The 12,261-nt window shown below is 37.1% G+C and overlaps 1 protein-coding gene across 1 annotated transcript; it reads left to right on the plus strand.

The window, feature by feature from the left end:
* Positions 1-1,882: 1,882 nt before the first annotated feature.
* LOC143577939 (E3 ubiquitin-protein ligase makorin-like) lies at positions 1,883-10,751 on the plus strand. Its single transcript, XM_077061649.1, has 8 exons — positions 1,883-2,028; positions 3,714-3,801; positions 3,884-4,638; positions 9,908-9,977; positions 10,073-10,161; positions 10,255-10,311; positions 10,386-10,457; positions 10,543-10,751. Exons 1-6 carry the CDS (start codon positions 2,003-2,005, stop codon positions 10,289-10,291), a joined length of 1,065 nt encoding a protein of 354 aa, XP_076917764.1. The 5' UTR covers positions 1,883-2,002; the 3' UTR covers positions 10,292-10,311; positions 10,386-10,457; positions 10,543-10,751.
* Positions 10,752-12,261: the final 1,510 nt, after the last annotated feature.

The raw sequence follows: 12,261 nt of genomic DNA on the forward strand, positions 1-12,261 counted from the left end.
AGTTCTATTATGAAGAACCTTAACGTCCGTTAAGTGTGTATTTGGTATCACCGGTCCAAGCTTGTTATAAGATCAAGTTAGATACCGACACACCAAGTAAGTTGATAAAATACTTAAAATTAGTTTAAAATACATTCTTGAAGAAAAGATGAGTTTCGATGGCCAAAAACACACTTGTGTGTCTTAGGCAAGTCAACTCGGTTTAGTTCGGTTTTGGTTCGGTCCTTGACTCGGAATGATACCGAGGATGGTTGCCACATACCCAAATACCATAGAACTATCAAAATGGTTTTAGAAGTTACAAGGTTCAAATCTTTCATAAACATGTTTATTTAACTATTTTAAACAAAACTATAAACAAAACTATTTAAAACAAAAGCTAGTAAACAAGAGTTCGGTCTTGATTCGGGTCTAATCTCGGGACGAAACCAAGACTAGTGACTTCATACCCAACACCATGGAACTCTTTAAACATGAATTAAAACTAAACTACTTACAATATAAACAAAAGCATTAAAGGGAAATAGTATAAACAAGACTAGTAAACAAGAGTTTGGTCTTGGTTCGGTCTTGATTCGGGTCTAATATCGGGATAAATTCGAGACTAGTGACTTCATAACCAATACCATGAAACTCTTTAAACATGAATTAAAAGCTAAACTACTTACAATATGAACAAGACTAGGAAAGCATTAAAGGAAAATAGTATAAACAAGAACTACAAAGAGTTCTCCATGTAGCATTGCCTTGTAGCATATCACCTCCCGAAGAAGATGAAAGCCGAAGGAAACAAGGGGTGCATATTATATATATATGTTGTGCCACAAGATATGAATTAATAAGTAACAAACAAGAATTAAAGAAGGTTATTGCTTGATTATCAAGAACCTTAGAGGTTAGAGATATGAACTTTATTTGGAAGAGAAAGAAGATGAATGAGCAAAGAATAATGAAGAGGATGGGGTTGTTTATATAGGGAAGGAGTCAAACTTGTTTTCCTTGTTTTATATCAATACTTGCATGTGTTTTTTTTAAAAAAAAGGTTTAAATAATACAATCTAGTAACAAATCCAAAAGGTAAGAGATGATTATGAAACATAAAAATCCAACATTTTATATTAGTGAAAGATTTGGTTTACAAATCGGGTCGGGTTTTGATACAAATACAAATACAAAAAAGATCGAAAATGACGAATGTTACATTTGTTTAACTGGAACATTGTACCGCTGTTTTTTTAAATACCGGTTTTTAAATTTAAGAGATTTTTTATATTTTTTTGTGGCTCATATTTTTAAAAATGACTTTTAACAAAGCGGACACAATTGAAATGAGTAAACACGGCAAACGAAGATTCGTATATCAACCAATTATGTATCATGCAAATCCATTGTTGGTTTAATTACATCTTTGTAATTGACTAAATTTGTACACATAGTACAAACTTTCTATCTGACTTGGCCATAGTTCATGGGTAATATTTGGTTGTGATGTTTATTACTTTACTTTTAGGTTGTGTTATAAGTTGAAATTGTATTTATACGAAATCACAAGGTAAATTATTCAAACTGGTTGAACATTCCGGTACATTCTGATTCAACCAAATGTTCCATTTTAAACTAAATTCAGTACGAGTAAAATACCGATTTTTAAAGGGTGTACCAGAGTGGTGAAATTTGTTAAAAAAACATAGGTCACAAATTCCAATCATATTTTATAAATAACTTTTTTTTAATGAAAACAAACTATTCCATAAATAGAATTTAAAGTCAAAGTGAAAGAAAGCCAAATCTTGACGCATAGTCAAAGGGCAATATTGTAATTTCGTCATTATCATAATAATATCATTCCCAAAGGTTGCCTTTGAGGCGAGGTTAATAATATTAATATTAATAATAAGCTTTGAACATCCAAATCCTGAATCATCTTCATCTTCATCTTCATTGCGTCTAACCCTAATTAACCCGCCGATGACGATTGCGGCAACGTGAATTCTTTCCGATCATGTCTTTGCCGGGTAATCGAACCAGGTATATTCCATTCCGATTCCTATTCCTATTCCTATCTATCTATTTCAATCGCCAACAAATCGTCCTATCGCTTCGTTTTTATCGACTCCGTCGTTCCAGCTCGTTTTTTTTGCTTGATTCGATTAGGTTATTGTTATTCTGCTCTCGTGGTTAGAAACAATTAGATTGTTGTTTGTAAACCCTAGGTTTTGAATATATATGCTATTATTTGAAGAATTTGGACATGGAATGAATACGAGCTAGGTTTCGCTTGACTTGAATCTTCTAGGTTAATTAGTTTTTATTCAATTTGTTACTAATTATTAGGTTTTACTTGTTATTATAGATACTTGATGTATGTAAACCCTAGGTTCTATGCAGTCAATATCCGTAGAATTACGGTTATCGATATTTATGTGAAATACCGGTCAGAAGGTATTTGACCGATATTTCTGATATCAGGGTTTTAATTAGTTTCGACTTGCTACAATTGTTAGTGTTTTGCAAGTTACAAAAGGTTAAATGATAGGATAGTATATGGAATTGTTAGTGTTAAATTGTGACTTACATCCCACCGCGATAACCGATATCTCAAATATCGGCTCTTGACCGATATCTGATATTTTTTTCGCATTAACTGCATATCCTAGGTTTCAAATTACTATTGAAGGACATGTTATTGTTGAAGAATTTGTAGCTATGCATCTTGTAATGAATCATGCCTGACTTGAATATGCTAGGTTAAATAAAGATTTCTATCCATTTTGTTACCAATAAATAGGTTTTTCTTGTAATTATACACCTGATGTTTAGTTTGAGACATGTAAACCTTGGATTTCTAATTGTTGTTGAAGAATTTGTATCTATGCATCTTGTGATGAATTATGCTTGACTTGAATCTGCTAGGTGAAATGATTTTTTTTTTGGTTAGAAATAATTAGGTTTTGCTTGTAATTAGATGCAGTTGATGTTTAGTTTGAGGTTTGTAAACTCTGGATTTCAAATTTATATTGAAGGACATGTTGTAGTTGAAGAACTTGTACCAATGCATCTTGTAATGAATCACACTGGACTTGAATCTGCTAGGTTAAATGATTTGTTATATTTTGTTACAAAGAGTTAGGTTTTGCTTGTAATTAGATACTTGATGTTTAGTTCGAGACATGTAAACCCTGGATTTCAAACTGTTTGTTTTTGAAGGACATGTTATTGTTGAAGAATTTGTATCTATGCGTCTTGAAAATGAATCATGCTTGACTCGAATCTGCTAGGTTAATTAGTTTTTTTTTTCAAATTTGTTACTGATAGTTAGGTTTTGCTTGTAGTTATAGATACTTGATATATGTAAACCCTTGATTTCAAATTATTATTGAAGGACATGTTCTTGTTTGAAGAGTTTGTATTTATGCATCTTCTAATGAATTATGCATGTCTTGAATCTGCCATGTTAAATGATTTTGTTTTTTTTTGTTACAAATAATTAGGTTTTGCTTGTAATTAGATGCTTGATGTTTAGTTTGAGGCATGTAAACCTTAGATTATAAACTGTCATTGAAGGACATGCTATTGCTGGAAAATTTGTACCTATGCATTTTGTAGCAAATCATGCTTGACTTGAATATGTTAGGATAAATAGTTATTTCTATCCATTTTATTACAAATTATAAGGTTTTTGCTTGTAGTTTGATCTTTTTCTTTCTTTCTAGGGTTCTCTGCAAGTTCTTTGCTCATGGTGCGTGCCTGAAAGGGGAGCATTGTGAGTTCTCTCATGACTGGAAGGATCCAGCTAACAGTGTACAGTTTTTTCACTTGTTTATCGTCAAACAGAATGCTCAATTATGTCATAATCCTTATTGTGACTGGTATATCATAACAGGTGTGCACTTTTTATCAAAAAGGAACCTGTGCATATGGTAGTCGTTGCAGATATGATCATGTTAAGGTTTCTCAACGACAATCGTCTGCATCTTCATCCACCTATTCGTATCAATATGCAGCTTCAGAACCAGTATCTGCAACTGAAGGGACAGGTGTCAAAGGGGAGGTTTCTTCTTTAACCAGACCTTTCATATCCCCTGCACAGTCAGCATGGGATGATACTTCTGGAGATAACGAATTGTTAAACGATGCTATTAACCAATCAAGGAGTACTAATCCATTTGATATTGTTATGTGTTCATTTGCTGCTGCTGGTAACTGTCCTCGTGGAGAAAACTGTCCTCATGTTCATGGTGATACATGCCCTACATGCAGAAAACAGTGCTTGCATCCTTTTAGACCCGACGAGAGAGAAGAACATCAAAGAAGCTGTGAGAAGAAACATAAGCATCTTGAAGCGTTAAAACACAGTCAAGAAATTGAATGCAGTGTTTGTCTTGAACGCGTGCTTTCAAAACTGACATCAGCTGAGAGGAAATTTGGGTTATTATCGGAATGTGATCATCCGTTTTGCATATCGTGCATCAGGAATTGGCGAAGTAGTTCTCCAACTTCTGGTATGGATGTGAATTCGGCTTTGAGATCTTGTCCAATTTGTAGGAAGCTTTCGTATTTTGTTATTCCTAGTGTTATTTGGTATGCATCAAAAGAGGAAAAACAGGAAATTGTGGATAGCTACAAAGCAAGACTCAGGTATGGTTTTATCGTTATCATTATATGACTATTTCGAACTAGGCCTGTAAACGAACCGGATGTTCAGTTAACTGTTCAGTGGGAAGTTTGTTTATGTTCGTTTGGTTAATAAATGGACGGACATGAACAAAATTATTCATGCAGCTAGTTAAATGAACGAACATGAACAAATGTCTTGTTCATTCATTTTATGTTCGTTGATTTACGTTTGTTTAAGTGCTCATTACAATTTAGTTTAGTTTCATCTAATTAAAATATCACTTATTACATTTTAATCTAGTTTTATTATCTATCTGGCCCAACATATGATATTCACGTTTACTTTTCATTGGTGTTTGCTCAGATATGTTCGTTTTTATCCATTTATCTATGTTCAGTTGTCCATTTACGTTCGTGAATAATTTGTTTATACTATTAACGAACAAGCATAAATGGGCACAAAGATGTTCATTGCCTCAACGAACAAGAACAAGAAAACCCAGTTCGTATAATTTTTCGTGTTTTGATTGTTTGTTCGATTAAAGTTAAACAAATGAAGATAAACACATGTTTCGTTCCTTCATTTATTTTTGTTTCTGTTTGCTCATTTTTGTTCGTTTGTTTATGTTTGTTCAAGTTCATTCGTCTATGTTGAAATGTTCATTTGGGCCCAACACATTGTTCTTCACAAGTTCACATTACTTTTAACTGGTTTTAGACGAGTCATTTCTTTCATCTATGGAATAATCAGCTCTAGAAAATACGACCGTTGCGTACTCACCGTCTCAACCAATCGGCGTTCACGTCACCGTCACCGGCAACTGACTCACGGTAACCGTCACCGGCAACTGCCTCACGGTAAATTAACGGTAACAGTAACGGTTTAGGTTTTGTTAGATACGAAGAATCAGCGATTACTGTGTTCAATTGCTTCGTCTGCGCCGAGTAACAAAACCCTAGGTCTCAGAATTGGGCGTTTGTGTGGTACGGATGTTATTGAGGGCTGTCTTGAAGAAGATTGACCTCCATATCGCTTTGTTCTTTGATTGATTTCAGCTGTTCCACGCTCATCTTCTCCAGCGCTGTTATTTTATTGGGGTTTTATACCGACAATTAAACCATTCAGATCTATTACTCCAACTGCTATTTTCGCTTCATTCTCTCTCTGTTTTCGTTGTTTCCGTTATTCTGTTGCAACCGATTTTGACTTCCGTACAGTTTACCACACGACGCTGCTGGCTGCTCTGCTTATTCAACACACCGTTCTCACGCTGCCGGCCTTTCGCAAGCTGCTGGCTGCTCTTAACACAAGCTGCCGCCACGACGCTGAAGCAAAAGAGTGAGCTTCTTGTAACCTGGCTGCCGTTGAGCTGTATCTGCCTTCATCATCTTCACGGTATACTCGTTCCTTTCTCACTATTATTATTATTATTAGTATTATTATTATTATTATCATTAGAACATACGTGATCCGGATCTTTGGAGTTTATTTCCATTTTAAGATCTCTTGACTATTATTGTTATTGCTACACACTATTATTATTATTATTATTAGTTTTGTTACTATTATTATTATTATTATTATTATTGATTTGGTGTTCTATTGCTTGTGTTTGTGTGATTAGTTGCAACCATAGAGCGTAGGAACCATGACTATTACTTGAGACCATGTCCTGAAACGAGGGGTGTAGGAAAGAGTAAAGATAGGGAGCGTATATTGCGTTTGGCTTCTTGGAATGTAGGAACATTAAATGGTAAGTTGCTAGAATTGGTAGATGTGCTTAAAAGACGTAGGGTTCAGATAGCTTGCCTCCAGGAGACTAAGTGGAAAGGACATAGAGGGGCTGAGTGTAATGGGTATAAGTTGTGGTACTCGGGGTCTGATGGAGCTAGGAATGGAGTGGGGTTTCTAGTGGCTAAGGAAATACACACTAGTGTGGTGGAGGTGATAAGACATAATGACAGGATTATGGTGTTGAAATTAGTACTAGGAGAGGAAGTAGTGGCAGTAGTCTCCGCCTACGCGCCTCATGTAGGCCTAGGGGATCAGGAAAAGAGAGAATTTTGGGATTGCCTAGACGCAGTGGTAGGGGGCATACCTAGGGGGGAGAGGATTTGCATAGGAGGTGATTTTAAAGGACACATTGGTAAGGCTAACGATAGTTTTCAAGCCGTACATTGGGGTTTCGGTTTTGGTGATAGGAATGAGACCGGAACAGATCTTCTAGAGTTTGCGGTGGCACATGACCTAGGTATTATAAATTCTTATTTTAGGAAACAAGATTCTCATTTAATCACTTTTAGCAGTGGCAGACGCGACACGCAAATTGACTACCTTTTGATGAGGCAAGGAGACCGACGTTGGTGGAAGGACTGCAAAGTCATACCTGGGGAGGCAGTTGTGACTCAACATCGACTACTAGTGACAGATATAGCCTTCAGAAATAAGCTGACTGTTCGAGAGAAGAAAGGTGCACCGAGAATTCGATGTGGAAATTTGAAGGACGAAAATCTCCTACTGTTCAAGGAAAAACTCATACTGCATACGCGGGCTCGACTAAATGGGGACTCAACTCATATATGGGAAGCTATGGAGACAAAGATCATCCAAGTAGTAAAGGAGACTCTCGGGGTCACAACAGGAAAGACAAGTGGGCATAAGGAGTCTTGGTGGTGGAATGACGCAGTGCAAGACAAGATAAGGGACAAACAAGGATGTTTTAGGGAGCTAATGAGGTGCACGAATGAGGAGGAGCAAGTGGAATTGAGGGACAACTACAAAACGGCCAAGATAGAGGTGAAGAAGGCAGTGGCGGAAGCAAAGAAGGCGGCCTTTAAACGGATGTATGAAAGTCTAGAAACAAAAGAGGGGGAACATGCTATGTTTAAGATTGCCAAAGCCAGGGAGCGTAGAAGGCAAGATCTAGGACCGGTGAGGTTCATAAAGGATACAGATGGGCATGTACTGGTCAAGGAGCAGGACATCAAGCTAAGATGGCAAACCTACTTCCACAATCTTTTTAACAACGGGAGAGCTTACCAAGAAGAACATGACAACACAAACTTTCAACGACAACAATCGAATAACTGCTACTGCCGACGGATCACACGAGAAGAGGTGAAGGATGCACTTAGGAGGATGGGAAGGTCTAAGGCGGTTGGCCCAGACAATATACCAATCGAGGTGTGGAAGTGTCTGGGGGAGGAAGGAGTCATGTGGTTAACTACTCTGTTCTATAGTATTCTCAAATCAGGTAAGATGCCAGACCAGTGGAGGAGCAGCGTTGTAGTCCCTATCTATAAGAACAAAGGAGACGCCCAATGTTGTGGTAACTACCGAGGAATCAAACTACTAAGTCATACTATGAAGCTATGGGAAAGAGTGATTGAGGTTAGACTTAGACGAGAAACTCAGGTTACGGTAAACCAATTTGGCTTCATGCCGGGGCGTTCCACCACAGAGGCAATACACCTTATAAGAAGATTGATAGAAAAGTATAGGGAGAAGAAGCGTGATCTACATATGGTGTTTATTGACCTAGAAAAGGCATACGACAGTGTGCCACGACAGGTGCTCTGGGAGTGCTTGGAGGGTAGAAGAGTGCCCAGGAAATACATAGAGATAATTATGGATATGTATACCAGGAGTGAAACAAGTGTCCGTGCGCCAGTGGGGGATACTGATTTCTTTCCTGTAGAGGTAGGTCTTCACCAGGGGTCAGCGTTGAGCCCGTTTCTTTTTGCAGTAGTCTTGGATGAGTTGTCAAAGTCGATTCAGGGGACTCTCCCGTGGTGCATGATGTTCGCAGACGATATTGTGTTGCTGAGAAAAAACAAGATCTAAACATGAGGCTTGAGGAGTGACGAACAACCTTAGAGACAAAAGGTTTAAAGATTAGCCGATCTAAGACGGAGTACCTCCACTGTGATTTTGGTGGGATAAACGACAATGAAGACGCACAAATCACAATTGAAGGGCAGGTGGTCCCGCAGGTAACGAAGTTCAAGTATTTAGGATCATTTGTACAGAGCGATGGGGAATTAGACAGTGATGTGACCCACCGAGTTCAGGTAGGATAGTGTAGATGGAAAGCAGCCACAGGTATATTGTGCGACAAGAGTTTCTCGACTAAACTAAAGGGAAAATTCTATAGGGTGGCAGTTAGACCTGCAATGCTATATGGAACAGATTGTTGGGCCATCAAGAAGGCACAAGTACGGAAGATGGAGGTAGCAAAAATGAGAATGCTCGTTGGATGTGTGGGCACACAAGGCTAGACCGAATAAGAAACGTTGTGTTTCGCGAGGGATTAGGGGTGGCGAACATAGCAGACAAGATAAGAGAGTGGAGATTGAGATGGTTTGGACATGTAAAGAGAAGACAGACGACGAATCCTGTTAGATCCGTAGAAAACATTACTATAGAGGGGAGGAGGGGTAGAGGACGACCGAAATTGACTTGGGATGAGAGGATTAAGCATGATTTGATAGACCTAAACCTCTCCGAGGACATGGTTGAGGATAGGAATTCGTGGAGAAGTAGAATTAAAGTTAAGGATTTTTAGAGAGATTTGAATACCTTAGGGCTTAGACTTATTTTATTTAGGTCACATACCATAATGGTATTTCCCTTACGTATATTATTATTATTATTATTATAAGTATTATTAGTTTTTATATAGCTGTTAAACTGTGATCTTATTATTAATATTATTATAATTAGTAGTAGTTTTTATATAACTGTTAAACTTTGATTTCCTTTATTTTGCTTCATACACATGTACTTAGAGCCGAGGGTCTCTCTGGAAGCCACCTCTTTATTCCTTTGGATAGAGGTACGGGGTGCCTACATCCCACCCTCCCCAGACCCTACTTATAGCTTTGCTGTCGGTGGGATTGTACTGGGCATGATTGATTGATTGATTTCTTTCATCTATGCTTGTTTGTTTACGTTCATGAACCGTTTGGTTATACAGTTAACAGGCATAAACGAACACGAAGATGTTCATTTTCTTAGTGAACACGAACAAGAAAACCCAGTTTGTTTAATTATTTGTGTTCGATTATTTGTTTGGTTAAAGTTTCAATTGTGTTCATTCGGTTAAAGTTTCGTTCGTGTTCGGTTAATGTTTTGCCTGTGTTGGTTAGGTTAAAGTTACGTTTGTGTTCATAAGGTTCATTTACAAGACTATTTGGAACTAATTTTGGATAACACTCTTGTACTTATTATTGTTGTCATTATCACTATTATGATTTACCAATTACCACTTAATAACGGCTCTTTTTTCAGGTCCATTGACTGCAGGCACTTTGACTTTGGAAACAGGACATGCCCATTTGGAACCAGTTGTTTTTACAAGGTAATTATAACTACTAAATGCTGATATACATATCATGTATTATGATAATTATTGGGAACATGCTATAAAGTGGTTTTGCATATTATTATTAACAGCATGCGTACCGTGACGGTCGTTTAGAAGAAGTTGTTTTGCGTCATCTCGGTGCTGAAGATGGACAGACCGTTGTCGCTAAAGATATTAGGTTTCACTAAACTCATTTTTACACAACTTTATATCTTATAATCTTATTTTCTGTTCAGCCTTATAAATAATATAATATTAATACCGTTTGCAGGCTGTCTGACTTCCTCAGCCGCATGCGCATAAGGTGAACAATACTGCATAACATCAGGTTAGCTCTCGTTTGACTCATATTGATCATTTTGACTTTGTGGTTTCCGAAAAGTGAAATTTAATTGTGTGCAGGATATATGGTGTGCCCCATTATAAAGCACTTTCTTCTTTAGATGTTAGTGTGGCTCTACAGAAATTTTCAAGGTGCTAAATTTAGTTTCCATTTTTTAAATCTATTTTCGTCTTTGAAGTTTATTTAATCATCTGTTTTCTTGTGATGGTGTCATAGATGGATGTAGAGCCGGAAATGGGGCATGCTTGAAAATGATATCTAAGAATAACTTGCACCTTATATATTTTTTGTGGATAAAGAAAAAGTGTATGTTGATTGAATTGAAACAATCTCAGTGATAAGTTATAAAAACTGTATGAAACATCAAGTGAAGGGAACGGGTTGGAAGTTGGTCTTGTGTTCCCGGGCGCCCTGCCCATTTTGTACCTTTTGGGGACTGTACATGGTTTTGGTTCTGGTTCTGATTCTGTTTTGTTTTGTTTTTAAGGTTATGTTAATAATGATGTTTTTGGGGTAACCTCACATACAAAAGTAACAGTTTTAATAGGGGTGAGCAGAAAACCGAATTAAACGAGAAAATCGCACAAAAAAAAATTGAACCGACTCATTAACCGACAGTTAACTTTTTGCTTTTTGAAAAACTGAATTTTCGGTTTTGATTCAGTTATCCATTTTTAAAAAATAGAACTGAACCGATTGATGATGATAAAGATTATCAAGATGATGAGGAATTGATTAAACTTTGAAGATAAATAAGATGATGAATAAAGATTATGGCTAAACTTTTAAGACCATGTGTAGTAGAGCTGCACAAATCGGGTACACCTTGAAAACCCGAACCGGTTCGGAACCGGTTTTTTTCAACCCGGGTAGAGAATGACACCGGTTCCAGTCAGGAACCGGTTCGGTTCCCGACCCGAACCGGTGCCCAGATATGCGAACTTTTAAGAACCGGGTAGGATATGAACCGGAACCGGTTTTTACGTAAAAACCGGTTCCACCGGTTTTTTTTGAAATTTAAAAATTAGAGCCGTTAGGAACCGGTTCCAACGGCTATATAGCCGTTTTTGACCGTTGGAACCGGTTTTTTAACTATAAATAGGGTATTTTCTTACTAAGAATAGCAAGTTTCAAAACTATCAAACACACTCCAATTCCAAAACCATAAAACACACTACAAACCACAATTAACCTTAAACCGACCACAAATGGCATCCAATGATGACGTTGTTATGGTGATCGAAACAACAAGATGCCCCGATGTTTGGGTCCATTACGATTTGTGTCTCATGACCGACTCACATGAGTTGGCACGTTGCAAATATTGCTCGAAGTTTCTTAAAGCAGGGTCCAACTCGACATTACGAAAACATACGAATAAGTATTGTCGAGAGAAAAGAAGATTGGAAGATAAAAAAAAGGAAGTGGGAGAGTCGTCCGGCTCTACAACCCAAAAATAAGTATTCCCGGATTAAAACGACGGACTTTGTTTTTTATGTTTTAGTTGTTATGTTTAGTATCGTTTATGTTTTAATAATGTTTGTAATAGTTAGTTTTTAAATAAATAAAATGTTCGTCGTTATTAAAAAAGTAACAAAAATTAATCGAACAAATTATAATAAAACATATAGTACAATTCTTCTTCGTCGAAACAAATAATTTTACCAAAACAAATAATTAGTCGAACAAGTTACAAATAATTTTACCAAAACAAATAATTACAACTCTTCTTCGTCTTCATTCTCTTCACCCTCGTCTTCGTTATCGGAAGAAACCCCGTCCTCCGCCTCCTCATCATGAATAGGACGCTCTATTGGTATTTCGTCTTCAAAGTTCGCCTTGTGTTGTACACGATCCACCGCATCCAAATGGTCCTTTAGGCAAATGCAAACCTCTAGAGACTCGGGAGTTAGTTTTGTTCTTCGCATAGATAAC

The sequence above is a fragment of the Bidens hawaiensis genome, unplaced genomic scaffold (genome assembly GCF_021521415.1).
Source record: "Bidens hawaiensis isolate Kalapana, Puna unplaced genomic scaffold, B.hawaiensis_p1.1 tig00028978_1, whole genome shotgun sequence".
In the NCBI taxonomy this organism is placed as follows: domain Eukaryota; kingdom Viridiplantae; phylum Streptophyta; class Magnoliopsida; order Asterales; family Asteraceae; genus Bidens; species Bidens hawaiensis.

Excerpts from the sequence above, each read along its gene's own strand:
- LOC143577939 (XM_077061649.1), top strand. The coding sequence starts at position 2,003 with ATGTCTTTGCCGGGTAATCGAACCAG. Across the intron at positions 2,029-3,713 it reads TTGCCGGGTAATCGAACCAG|GGTTCTCTGCAAGTTCTTTG; the intron begins GTATATTCCATT and ends CTTTCTTTCTAG. Across the intron at positions 4,639-9,907 it reads AGCTACAAAGCAAGACTCAG|GTCCATTGACTGCAGGCACT; the intron begins GTATGGTTTTAT and ends CTCTTTTTTCAG.